The sequence below is a fragment of the Hirundo rustica genome, chromosome 5, assembly GCF_015227805.2.
Source record: "Hirundo rustica isolate bHirRus1 chromosome 5, bHirRus1.pri.v3, whole genome shotgun sequence".
NCBI classification, from domain to species: Eukaryota; Metazoa; Chordata; class Aves; order Passeriformes; family Hirundinidae; genus Hirundo; species Hirundo rustica.
In genome coordinates this window covers 28,070,506-28,085,061 of record NC_053454.1, presented here as the reverse complement: position 1 = coordinate 28,085,061, position 14,556 = coordinate 28,070,506, and the positions used below count along the sequence as shown (strand labels likewise).

At 38.4% G+C, this 14,556-nt stretch overlaps 1 protein-coding gene across 2 annotated transcripts in view; it reads left to right on the top strand.

Annotated features, from left to right (window-relative positions):
* The window catches only part of DLC1 (DLC1 Rho GTPase activating protein), a 216,431-nt gene that overhangs the window by 111,555 nt on the left and 90,320 nt on the right, over window positions 1-14,556 (top strand). Inside the window, exon 1 of one of the 2 annotated variants that reach the window (XM_040063972.2) lies at window positions 6,403-6,724. The exons of the other annotated variant lie outside the window; for it this stretch is intronic. Coding sequence (XP_039919906.1) covers window positions 6,610-6,724 — 115 coding nt within the window. The 5' untranslated portion in view covers window positions 6,403-6,609. Of the gene's footprint in view, window positions 1-6,402; window positions 6,725-14,556 lie in introns of those variants that run through there. 2 annotated transcript variants of the gene reach the window in all.

Genomic DNA, 14,556 nt, shown 5'->3' with positions numbered 1-14,556 from the left:
TTGTGGGTTTGGGGTTTTTTTTATAATGTAAGAATAGTTTATAACCAGTTGCATTAAAAACAGGTTAAAATGGAACGTTGTGCAAATGAAACTGGAAGCACATCTTCTTGCTTGTTATTCAGTTAATTATTATTTTGCATTTATGACTGTGATTAGGAATGCTTTCTGCATTCCTGTGTTGGTTTCTTTATTATTCTTGGAGCACACAATGATAGTGAGACAGCAGTTCAGGAACAGCCAGATAAGCTAACACTTTGAAGTGCACAGAACTCTAATTAAGCTGTGGGACTGTTTACAAAGCAAGGCCATAATCACACCATGAAGTTTGTTAATATTTATTTGAGACAATGTATAATTTGAGACTCATGGATGTATATTAAAAGGCTCTGCTACTCAGTTTATATAAACCCATTAGAATGTATTTAACTCACAACAAAAGCTAATTAAGGTAGGTATTTTGACTAGAGCTTCTTAGTGTTCCGCCAGAAGAAGGTTTAGACATTGAAAAGTTCATGAAAGCATCACATACTGCTGCTGGGGTGGGTGGATTTTGAGCATTTTCTTTCTTCAAATTATACATCCTAGTTGTTAAAAAATGCAGGTTTGGACCATGACATGAGGGTAAAAAGCACATACCTCTTGCAAAAGCAGTACGTACAGAGGCAGTTACCATCACCCGGAGAGAAAGTGATTGTCCTCGAGGCTTCTCCACACCTCTCCTACCACGAGAGGAGAATGCAGAGATGCCTGGCAGTGCACTCTTGACATCATGGAGGAGACTCAGGAGACTTTCTCTGTTGGTCTGCTCTCTCATGGCCTACTATCTCTTCTTCAGACTGCACCCATTTAGCCCCTAGGCTGTTCAAAGGTTAACACCAGTGTGTTGACACGAATCAAATGGGCACTTTTCTGAATGCAAAATATGGTGGGAGACATAGGGTTGAGTCCACGGACTGATAAATTACCCAGATATTTGCACAGTTAGAAAAGGACACCTATGTGCTAAGTGAACCTTCTGGATATTTTTACTTTACCTAATTGAAAAACAGATTTTTTTTTTTTTTTTTTTTTTTTTTTTTTTTTTTTTTTTTTTTTTTTTTTTTTTTGAAAAACAAATCCAAATGAATCAAAGTGTGGCTTTGTCATATCAAGAATTTTGTTGAGATTTGCCAAGCTTCTATTGAAACTTATACATTTTAACAGAATGCATGCTTCTTTCCCAGCCTGGTCTCTTAGATAGCATTTGGAGACAACTCCTGAGATGTGAAACAATGACACATGCCCTATTCCCAGGAGCCTTTTATAATTAGATATGAAATTCTCATTCTGAATAATTCTTTTATTATACTTTTGGAGAATTATGGCATGGCTTTTTCTGCTTCTCTAACAAGGGGAAAGATGTTTGCATGCATCAGATCAGGCAGGCTGCATAAACCACTCAGCAAAGATGCTCTGGATTTGCCACAACATTTGTTGCAAGCTGTAGAGAAGTCACAGCAAAGCTCACACTGTCATCGTGTTTAAAAAATTATGTATCTCTGACTGCCTGTGCATATTTTGGATACCTACATCCTTCCAGACCCAAGGGGCCAGAATCACACAGGAAAGCCAGAGATATACATAAGAACTTGCACATTTATGGAGGGTCAGAGGGGAAGTCAATGTATTTTAGAGCATGCTTGAAGAGCATGAGGCTTACACAACTGTTAGTTTATTTCCTGAGAGCTGGACTTAGCTGCCAGAACTAAAAACGGTGTCACTGTTCCTGTCCATCCCAGTACCCAATGCATTCTGTCTGGTCTTTGTCTTAAAGAGCAGAAAGGATCTTTGGTATTATCTTTGCAGACCAGAGTATGGATGAAACCACTAAAGGACAGAAAACAGGTTCGGCAAGTGTAGGTGCTTCAGTTGGAAGTGCTGAGCAAGGGTAAGGTTATAGGGAATTAGCTTCTTCCTCCTGCCCTTGGCTGGTTTGAGAAGTATGTGTTTAAGAGCAATGAGCAGCACTTTACAAGTAGATTCAGCCTTGAAAGAAAGATTGGAGAGGCACAGCTTTGCTTATGCTAACAAGAGGTTTCTAAAAATATTTCCAAAACAAGAAGTGGAGAAGTCAGTGGTTGCAGCCCCAAGGCAGGTCAGGCCTGGGGGACGGGAAGGACACTGCCCTGGGACAGTCAGGGGTGGAGCTGGTCTGAACTGGTGGGAGGGCTGGCAGGGCAGGGAAGGTAGGATCTGGTCCCTCCAAATATTTGCTTCTGGAATTACACAAAGACTCTTCCTGCGCATGCATGCTGCTCCTCATGCATGGAGTGGGCAGCTGTCTCTCTCCTGAGGGTGTGCTATCACCTCACTCCCCTAGCACCAGCTGCTGCAATCCCCTCTTGTCAGCAGCAGAGCCCTCTCCTTCAGATTCCCCTCATATTATTTTTGATTCAGCACACATCTTTGTTGACCCATCCCATTTTTAAGAATTTACATTTTTGGGTTTTTCATGTCAGCCATTAAACAGAAAACACAGAATAAAATTAAATTATTCTGGAAGATAGATGGAGTATGGACTGCAGTATGACTGTGGTCAACATGAAAATTATTCAAATACAAAATTATTCAAATACAAAAACCTGTGTCTGAGGGTGCTCATTCTTAAGCTTCCAGACACAATGAAGCCAAAAGATTGAGCTGCATCATAAATTGTACATAAATGCTGGTTGGTGGTTTAGGACTTTGCTTATTTTTGCATACATTTTGCTGTAACATCTGTATACAGCTAATTGAATTGTAGAGATAAGACAAGGAAGGGTGCATTTTCCCAGTTACAGAAAGGGTATTTGTTTTCAGGAGATTTTCCAGTACATTGTCAAATAGACCAGCAAAACATTTTGCCATTTTCTTTAAAAATACATTCTTTGCCAACCCGTAAGTCTCAACATCAAAACTTTTTGCCCTTAATGTCATTCGCCGTGCTCCAGTTTAGCTGTTTGGTTTAATAGTAGATTAATCTAATACACTCATGATGATCAACATCAAAGATTCACATGATGAGGTCTGTTCCATGTACTTGGTACCAATGGTCCCCTCTCCCAGTTCAGACTGTAAGCATGAGTTTACCAGAGAAATGCAGGAAGTCCTTCCACACAAACAATCTGCAAGGAATTCGGGTCAATGTCTTGTGAAAACAGCTACAACTTGAAGGAGAGAAGGCACAAGCCCGAGCTGAAATGGAAAATATCTCCACATAAGCAGACATCATTTGGGCAGAAGCAACTTGGAATGTGGAAGGAGCTTGCCTGAGGTTCAGAGCAGGGCTCTCAACAGGAGTGTCGAATAATGGCACAGCGGTGGTGGCAGTTCAGTGGCTTTCCCCCAAACGTGTGGCTGTGGTCCAGCACAGAACCCTTTGTCACTGTCACCCTGGCCCTGATGCCACCAGCCGCCTGTACACTGGAACTGTGGATGCCTTTTCAGCATCGTGTGGGTATTGAGAGGTGCCGACCGAAACTCAATGTATTGTTCCACAAGGGGTGTTTTGTAAATAATGCAAGAATGGAGATTGCAGTACAGCTCTGCCCCGATGCCATCTTTTAACACGATTAAAAAATCCTTTAAAATCATGTGCTTTCATATTTCATGGCAAATTCTTATCTCATTTGGTGACTGTATTGGATGTCATGAATATCAGATTTTCTTTGCTTATCATATGTATTTGCTTTTAACTGTATTCCCCATTACAGCTCTGTCTACATTTTTCTAAAATTAATGTCCTTTATTTTCTATCTATATTTCTTGCTATATGCAAGAAATATGAACAGGAAATCTATATCTAATTATTTATCTGCCCACGGCCCATTAAAAATTTTCTGACATTTAATTCTTTACACAGTCTTACTTAGATTACCTATTTATTTATGTTGTTGCATCACACAAACAAATGCTTTTAGCAGTATTTCTTCGCTTCATTACAGTGTATTCCTCCTTTGCCATTTTCCAGACTATTTTTTAACTGGTTGTAAGAACTGTTTTAAATATTTTAAATATATTTATGTTGACGTATGTAATATAGCCCGCAGTAACTCTCAAAGAATCAAACACTAATTAGAAATATATGCATGTTGCTGATTTTATTTTCAAATTCTTAAAAGTTGTTTTAGCTTCTAAAAGGAATAACGGTCTGGATGTTTTTATTGACATTGTAGCCTGGACTAGGCACATGATTTTGAAAAGGTTCCCCCAACATCACTCTTGGATTCATATCTCCAAAGAGTCTTGAAGCATATGAATTGGATGGCTTTCAAATTAAACTAAGCCAAAAGACGTACCCTGGTAGTGTGCCAGTGATCTCCAACCCTTTCATGAGACCCCAAGGATTCATTCAGTTCACAAGATGCAGGCAGACATAGTTCAAAGTAACTCTACCTTGAGATGTGTCAAAACTTTGGTACCATTGATTTGGCTGTATAAATCCATTCTTTCTGGGCTATGTTGTTGGTAATGTAGACATGACCATTGGTAGTTAAAACCCTGTTGAGACAGTCTTCATCTTTGTTGCCCTCTAAAATAGAGAAATTCAACTCCCGACTAAGTTATTGCTTACTGCATCTTCATTTAAAAATGAATAATGCTCTTCTGAGCTGTTCACTAATAGCAACAACAGCAGATCTCATCTGAACAGAGTGTACGTGTTTCAAAACAAACATGTTGTGTTCTGGTCATCATGTCAGCATTTGCCTACGTAAGCATGTGTCAGTATTTGCCTGTGCAAGCACTTGCAAGCACCAGGAATTTTTGCAAGAATAATAATTAAGAAAAAACAAAACACACACACACATACACACACACACACAAAAACCCCAAAAACAAAAAAAAAACCACAAAAACCACAAAAACACAAAAAACCCACAAAACAAACAAACAAAACCACCAACAACACCAGAAAAAACCCACAAACACAAACACATAACTACGCCATAGTGTGTTATCATATTGAATTTCTCTAGAGAGTTGGCTGCTTCTTTCTCCGTCCGGCCTCAGAGGGAAGGAGGGGTGTAATGAGGAAAGCAACTGCAAACTCTAGAGATCACTTGCTGCTGTTTTGTTCAAAGACATAGACAGGACGTTAGTGTTTGCAGATGCTCTATAAAGATAAAAGACTAAGGCCTAGATGGGAAGAAATTACAGTCTGCATTAAATAGATGGTGAGCCAGTTATTCCCTCAGTTACACTACTGCAAATCCCATAAATTTATTTTCATTGTCAAAATGAGATAATGATTTGTTGTAAAGGAAATGAGGACTAGTGAAAATGAAAGGAACTGAGAAGACACCAGAAAAAAAAAAAATTACACCAAATAATAAAGTGTGAAATAAATTATCTAATGTTATGAAAAGAAAAAATATTTTGTTCTAGGAAGAAATTCAAAGGTAATGAAAATCCCTTTGTTAAGGGTTAAAACTCACAATTCTGTAATTTGGTCTCTGTATGCCAACCTTGTGAGAAGTTAAGCAACCAATTTTAATTATATAATGTCTAAAGAAAATAATGGTATCTAATATTAATAGCTGTAGTTGCATTAAAAAAAAAAAGTAAGGACTACATGCAGAATGAACATGAAGACAACTTTATTTGACAGTTTTTGTTTTCCCATATATCGGATGACATTAAGTTTTTAAACTGGCATCTCTTATCTCTTCACACAATACCACATAATATTAAAAAGGGAAAGAGAGTCTCAGGCATCCTTTAATTCTTCCCCTTCTCCCTCAGGGAAGCCACAGGACACAGTGATCAATTTAAAAGGTCAAAATAAGCAAGGTCAAATGGCTTCATTTGCTGTGACTATTAATCTCAGTTACATTCATAAATATTTTTCATATGGGAACTTGTCTTTCCACTCAGCAAAGATGTGGAGGCTTAGTTCCCTCTCCTTTTTTATCTCTCCTTTTTCTCTCTCTTTTTTTTTTTTTCTTTTCTTTTTTTTTTTTTAAATTTATTTCTATCCTTTCATTAGTGCATTGTCATGAAGTACTAAATATGGGGAATTCAGAATCAGGCCCTATTCTCTGCCTTAACTAGGGTAAAATGAAAAAAAAAAAAAAAAAAAAAAAAAAAAAAAAAAGTAATGAAATACCTGATCTTTAGATATTTAAAATTACTTTATCTCTCTCCTATTTCTTACCTTTTTCATGTCCAAACATGAAAGATTACCTGAAATATCAGCTAAGCAGGGAAATATTATCCTAATAAATGAGCATGCAAGTATGTGCCTGGTAAGTTATTTGATTAAACAGGAAGCTAGAATCCTATAGATATCCACAAATAAAGCCCCAAATCTAAATGACTGTATCGTTAGCTCATTTGTAAACTGTTCCAGATGTAAGATTTTGGCAGCTTTCCAGTAGGCTGGCTGCAGTCTGAGCTTTCCTGCATCCGCAGTGAGAACTGCAATGCCTGACTCTTCAAGGAAAAGCTCCACAAGGCTGATGACAAATTATATAAAGTAACAACCTGCCTGCCTGGCAAAGAGAAATCCAAACAGATCCCCGGGCAGAGAATGCCCTTTTTCCTGGGGCTAAGCTACAGCCGTTTGACCTGGATGAGTGATCGATCTGCATTATGCATCACCCGGTGAAAGCCCCTCTGAGAAGATCATTTAGTGATCATATCAGGGACTCCACTGCTAGAGCCTTGGATGTTATCTGGAAAAACACAAGAGACAGACGACTGGCAGGTGAGAAGGACATTACATAAATGTATTTTAAAATTCATAAGGGATCAGAACCTATAACAGGAATTAGTGGTATCATTTGCATTTGTATTGATGTAGCCTCTGAGTGTTTCTCCAGCCTTTTGTTTGTGTGTCATGTTACCTCTGTGCTGCGCCTAGGGTGGAACTGTATGTGCTCCATTAACTAGATGAGGCAAACTTTGGTTAAAAGAAAAACAGCAGTGAATTTTGGTCCGGTGTTATGGCACAAACTCCTCAGACTAAAGTGTGCTGAAGCATTTTATTTTGCTGTTAGGTCAGACCCTGTGCTTTACTGCTGTGATGTGCTTCAGTGAGTTGCATTACGGAGCGTTTTGTAGCCAAGGAGTGTGTCAGTTGGAATATCTGGGCTGTGCACTGAGCAATTACTGGTATTTCCTCTGGCAAGGATTTCAGTGCTGTGAGCTCCAAGTGAGTGTCAGGTATGCCAGAGCTAGGCTTCTGAGATATAAATTACCAGCCATCTATATAGTTTCATTCCACATTTTTACTTTGACTTGCAAATATTCAAAAACTCAGGGCAGACCATAATGGAGGGCTGGAGAAGAAGATAATTTAACTCACTTTATTTTTCTCTTCTATTATTGTCTGTTAGATGAATTGTTCTCATTCACCCTGCTGAGGCTGTTACTTTTATTTTGCAGCATTTAAAGGTTTCAGAAAAGGCAGCATAAATGCACAATGGGTGTGACTGCCAGAGGGATCATTTTGGTTTGTTTGTATACTTACATTGGGGTAGTTTATTCCAGGGGGAGGGAAGGAGGGAGGAGAAATGTGAATAATGATAAGATCAAGGATGAGATGACCAAGAGGCAGGCTTTATGGCTTACTAATGTAAACTGAACTTTTACATCACTCTCCTGAGTTTACGTTTTGGAGGAATAAGAGTAGCTAAGTGCATAACAGACATTTGATTGAGTACTGATTCCAAAACTGATTACATTGGGTAATCAGGCGGTGAGTGGCCCTTGCCCATAAAGAAACACGTGGGCAAAAATCTGCTCTGAATTATACCTACTCATAAAAACCTTGTTCTGCCCACTTGTGTAAGTGACTGGATTAATTCTGTGCCTTTTCCCATAGATGGCAAAGGAAAGTGAATTTCCTAGGCAGAGGAAGTCAGCCTTACACTGTTTTACAGTAAAAGCTAATGGTCACAGGAGATAGGGGCATCATATTTACTTTAGTGCTCTGTAGGTGGTCGCAAATATGGCAGTGTCATAAAAGCACTAGACATTAACCTCTCCTCACAGCAAACAGAACTGGGCAGACAGTCCGCTTCATCTCTCAAAAGAGTGTTATAAAACTTGGATTCTTTGGAAGCTTAAACCACTGCAGGACATGGAGCAGCAGTCACAACAGAGGTCCTGATGTTCAGGACATTGCTGAAACTCCACTGGGAGAAGCACTGAGAGGAAAGAAATTCTGAGTGAAAAGGCATGCATGTTACACAAATCTATAAAAGGGAAGCCAGTGGGGCCAAGTCAGCCATTGTTTAATCTGCGTGTTGCCTGGTCAGCTGGACGCTTGTTTACCCTGACATTCGTTGCCATTCTACCTGCTGGAGATGTTTATGTGAATGCTTTGAAGTAAGCTTTTTAATTTATCATTGAGTTCAGAATGGCATTTGCAGCAACAGACTCCAAGTACCTCTGGCCTGTGTCCACGTACAACAACTGCTACCAACTGTCTTCTATAAAATTGTTTCCCTCTCATCAGCTGACATAGGAAAGCATATAATGATATGTAATTTATACCTTCAGAATGTGACCTACGAAAGTATGCAGATTTTATCAGGATACAAAGAGAACTTGATAAATGTATATATTTAACCTTGCGTATGATTATCAAATATTTGGAGGCTAAACAACTGCTAATTATATTTTTGGAGACTCTGTCACATTCCTAGAAACGGGGAGTGAACGTGAACCCTTTAGTCCCTTTAGCTGCACTGATAAGGGTCGGCATGTTTTTATTCTACTTGGCAGCTGGTTGTGAGCCATCACAGTTTTTATCAATACAAGGCTTAGATTTTAGAGGACCCTTGAAAACAGTGACAGTTCCATTTTCCAGGCTGTGCTGGTGATGTAGACTTGTCAGCCCCTAGTATATTAGGGCTGCTCTCAGTCAGAAAATCTAAACATCTTCAGGATAAAACCCCAGTAAGAAGTACAGTATGTAGTTGGAGTAGGTATCAGGGTGTATTCCAGAAAGTACTCCATTATTAACAGAGATTCAGGAAGAGAAACAAAACAGTAAGTTGTGTTGCTGTTCTGTTTGTTCTCTGGGATATCAGCAGTTTAAATTGCTGACTACCTGAAAATGGTCAAGAAGGGTCATGACACTGAAAGAAGAAATCCTCTTAGATCAGCAATTTGTGTTATCAGGACACAACTTTACAAAAACACATTATATGCAAAAGAAAGAATAAAATCTGAAATATGCAATTTTTTCATGGCATATTAAAGGCAAAATAAATGTTTTGCCTTCAAAAAATCCTTCTAGCCTGCACACAGAAATAGCACTTCATGAAATATAATCATCAAACAGAGAGTAATATATACTTCCTAAGTAGGAAATATATAATGGAAAACATTTTTTCCATTAGATAAGAATGGCTGGAGAAGACTTTGGGAAGACCTTGTAGCAGCCTTCCAGTATCTAAAAGGGGTTTACAAGAAAGCTGGAGAGGAACTTTTCACAAGGGCATGTAGGGAAAGGACAAGGGATAATGGACTTTAGCTGAAAGACAGTAAGTTTAACTAGATGTTAGGAAGAAATTTTATACTACCAGGATAGCGAGCTACTGGCACAGGTTGCCCAGAGAGGCTGTGGACTCCCTGTCCCTGGAGGTGCTTGAAACAGGGCTGGATGGGGCTCTGAGCAGCCTGGTCTAGTGGAAGGTGTCCTGCCCATGGCAGGGGGTTGGAACTAGGTGATCTTGAAGGTCCCTTCCAACCTAATCCACTTTTACCATTCTAGGATTCTATGATCGTGTGATCTTACTGACGCAACAGAAAAGGGAGCAAAAGTCCTGCACACAAGGGATCAAAAATACTTGGGATGCTGTTAAAAATATATGGAATTAAGTGACTGTAGCTAAAAACACTTTGATTTTGAGTGGGTGCAGTAAGGGAATGCAAATGAATGCAGACTGCCCTCTCAGGTCACCTCTGTGTGTTCTCCTGTACTGGGCACTGTAGAGCAGCATCCTCGTGTTGTTTTCAAGACCCAACATCAGGCCTGAGTTACTGCCTGTGCCATCTTACCATGTGGCAGAACAGCCTGTGGTTCAGCCAGCTGGGGTGGAGCGCACTCACATAAATATGGCATACTATCATACCATATTATGGTCTATTTCTACTGTTTCAAAAATTTGGTATAGCATATCAATATGGTATATATTTATAAAATACCTATCCTGAGGAGCAGTGAGCTGCAGCTCATCAGGCACATCATAGCAGCAGAGATCATTGTTTTCCACCCTGTCTTTTTTCCTCCTTGATTTACCTAGAAAAGGACCATCTAGACACATGTATGTAGTCATTTCTAGTGATCTTAAAATGTGGAAAATTATTCATTAGGTAAATTACTAAATATTTTCAATTTCTGGGGCATCTAAAATGCCCACTAGAGGTGATTAAAAAAAATGGGGTAACAGATAATGGAGTGAACAGCAAAAAATAAGGAAGGAAGAAGACTTAAGTTGACAAAGCCTCTAAATAGGCAATAAGAAAATTGCAACCTTTCCTGTTACTGCATTCACAAGAAATAGATGTGTTTCATTTGGAGTTCTCAGTTAATTCCTCTTGCTAATATCAGACCACATCCTCAGCTGGGAAGGGAAGAACATTTTGGTTTCTTCAGTGCACAGACCTCCCAAAGAGCCCAGGACTTCATGCACAAGAAGAGCAGCAACTCAGAATGAGCTTCCACAGAACAGGAAGCATCATTCTCAGCTCTCAAATGCATACACCCTCAAAACATTTTAGACAGATTTCTTCTAGTGCCTCCACGGTTGTGTGAATTTACATCACCCAATATAGCATTTATCTGCAATGCACTAAGAGCCATTATGTGCACCATGCCACATGACTAAAGATCCTGGCTTTTCCATTTTCACCAGCGGTTTTTGATCATTCAAATACTAGCAAAGCATTTTTTGGAATGCATGATCAGATACTGAATACAACTGACTACTATTGTGCCTCTCTTTTAAATTAAGAGGGGTTTTTGTTTTTGTTTTTTTATGGTGCAAAAGTTACATTGTCTTCTGAACTCTGGTCTTATGGACAAAAAAAAGAATGTGTAGGTAGTCTGAGATTGGTGAATTACTGACAATTTTGCTGCAGTAGCTTAGTCATTAAAAGTCTGAGGTAAAAAAATTCTTATTTGGTATTTTAAAAATAAACTTTCAGCTATTCTAGTTGACATGATTTTGTTTATTTATTTTTTATTTATTATTTTGCTTATTGTTTTTACTTACCATTTCTCATATTCAATTGTCCTTTTTTTCTAATTTACAGTTCACTAGAATGTCTCAATATTGTATTTACTCCAGGAATAAATTTAATTTGTAACTTTTAGTCTAATTGAGTGGGATTTTGCCACAGTAGTTTTTCTTGGTTTTGTTTTCTGTTCATTGCTAAAGAAATGCAAAACTACACAATTTCCAAGGTCTGTTACAGACCAGTTCTCATTCTGCCTACTTTGCTAGTACTTGAATCATCCAGAACAATTCTATATGTCCTTGTAAGTTATTGCTAAAGATATAGCCAGAGACGAAACTCTGAGGTTGGTGAAAAAGTAATGTCATCAAACAATTAATTTCCATTTAGATTACTTTTAGAAGACTATCAACCAACTTTCATCTAGCTTTCATAGTTTTAGTTTTTCTGAAAAGTTTTTCTTCAGGACTCTTTTGATAGACCTTTTATTATTTAATTTATAATGATTAGGTAGAATTATGCAATTATTTAAGTTTTTCTTTTTACTGGCCATTATCAATTTGCAGGACTTGTCAAGGGACATTGTGTGCATCTGCTGCATACTCTTTGTTCCTGTTGATGCCTTTGTTCTCCAGTATCAACATCCCTCTATTTCTAGTGGATTTATAATTGCTGTTTTCTCTAATACTTTCCTCTTACCTCTGATGCCTTAAAACATGCCCCTGTAGAGATTGTGAAGTCTGTGAGTATATATATCTAATATTCCTTAAATATCTCCCAGGTATTGCTTATACTTCAAAGCATGTCTGTATCTGTCTATAGCAAGTAAAGGAGGGAAAGAAAGGAATTTTTACCCTTTGAAATTTTTTTAAGCCCGAAGTTAAGGTGAAAAATTTTGCACTACATTTCAACTGTCCCCAAAATTTATGCTCATGCAGAAGAGAAATTACTTCTTGAAGTGCATGCTTTGTTCTGAGACTGAGGAAAGATTTACAGTGTGTGTAGGTGAAATAAGGTCTTAGAAAATGGATATGTTGCAGAACCCAAGACCACTTGATATATAGCTTCAGATATATCACTCTTTGTCTCTATCAGCATTTTTAGGAAATTACTGACCCCCAATTCAGATATCAAATGCAACCAGAAATAATACATTTCATATCTAGCACACGCTTGTCTAATGTTCGAAAATATTGCCACATTAAATTCCAATAAGATATCTAGAGTATTGTATGCCTTTTTTCGCCTTGGTGTTTTTATCATGGAATGACTGTAATTCATTTAAGGCAAAGTCCTTTGGTCAAAATACTCACTCAAAATGGCATTGGGAATTAAATGCATCATTGGGTTCTTATTCCATATTCTGTTTCTTAATTTCTTACGCTCTATATGAAAATGTAGAGAAGTGGCAGAAAGGTTGTAGGTGTCTGAAACTGGTGTTTATTTTCAGCTACTGGAATGTTTTGTTTCCAACCCTCTCATGCTTCTAATTTGAAGTCTAATACCAAAGTTGGAGCATTCAAGGGAAGAGAACATGTGTGTACACTGTCACCTGTCTGTCTGTAATAGATATTTTCATACAACAAAGCTAAATTCCACTGTTGGGAGAGTGAACAATTAGAAAGTTTTATATATGACTTTCCCATTTTCCTCCATTAGTGAAATTTTAAACATTTATCTCATGGAGCTCCACCATCACTTCTGTAATCAGGCAACAACAATGGCACTGTGTAGTCCAAGTTTACAATAGGAAGAACACAGTATACTAAGCATATTGTAAAAGTGGTTGCTGCAGAATCCTCATGCATTCAAATTACAGCAGCTGGAAAGGATTATGGAAATAAACCCTTTTTTCAGTGTTCTGGTTTTTCCACAGTCATTGTAGCCAATTCTAGGGCTGCAGCAATCAGCCAGCAAGCCCATGTCCTGTGCTGCCTGAGATTTTGGGGATGTGCAGAAGAATCCAGACCCTGGACACTTCAACAATTAGGAATTTTTAGAAATAACTTCACTGTTTTCTTGGGGACTCCAAACTGATTCTTTATTAGTGTGGGTCAAGGAGGAAGGGGGCACACCCAGAGCCCTCCACAAATCATGTCTAAGAGGAACTGAGCAATCATGTCACTCTGCAAATGGAGAATGAGCATCCAAATGAGAAAAATATCCACAAGTTCCATCAGGCAGCTCAGACAGAAGTGGAGGGAAAATGCAATACACCTGGCAACCACCTGTTAGGAAACCAGCCTCATCATTTATACTTTTCACCATGCAAGGCTTGTATGTGGCACATCTTGTCAAAAGGGGATTAAAAATGAGTGAGAAAGATGAAAATTATGGTCTGCGCTCTCCAGGCTCAGTTTTGTAATTCATCATTGTGGATATTGTTAAACTCTAGTCTTAAACACTGGATATCACAAGATAAGCAGCACTGTGTCTCTACTAGAAGTCTATGCTAATGACAGAGAACCAAGGGGCTTCATCTTCTCCTGTTCTTTGAACATTCATGTGCACTTACCAAGCGGAGTCTCACAATCCCCAGACCCAGCTCCCCAGACCGTATATTCTTTCGGCACTGAGCAGGCCTTTTGCACATCTGAAAGACCACCGTATATTTGAAACATTCCTAAAAACTGCTGAAAGTGCTGAACTGCTTTCCATCTGATTGTTTGGAAGGAGTCTTGCTCACAAAATATTTCAACTGCTACAGTTCTGCTAACATCTGGACATCTTCCTTACGTCAGAGGCGGATGATGAGATCCAGATGCTATGATTTACTGATGTTTTCATTAACTTCTTAGCAGTTTTGTCTTTGTTTTGTTTACCAACTGCAACTTCTTAACTCCAACTCACATATGCGAGTGTTACTGGGTAGAGGGGGGAGAAGAGCTGGAAAGGAGGGGGGCAGCCAGAGAAATTAAATTAGTCTTTGGCCCAGATCCAAAAGAACTGATTTCTCCTATTACAATACTCTGTTCCAGGATATGCAGTCTGTGGGAAGGTCAGCCCCAGATAATAAGAAGCATTTGACCAAGCTGCTATTTTCAGTAAAAATTAGCTATATGATTTGCTAATTATGTTTTAATTTAAGAATAAACACGTTAAGCTACGAAGACAACAGGAAATGAGGATGTAAGGTAATATTAATGGCAGCCTTTTGAACTTTGCATTTACAATCGTGCCTAAACCTAATTGCCACATAGAGAATATTTTTATATTGTAGGCTAGACATTAGGTACTCACTGAAAAATTCTTAGGCAACAAATGGAGGAAAAACAAAACAAAACAAAAAACAAAAACAAACAAACACAAAAAAAACCACAAAAAAACCACACACAAGAAAAAACCCAA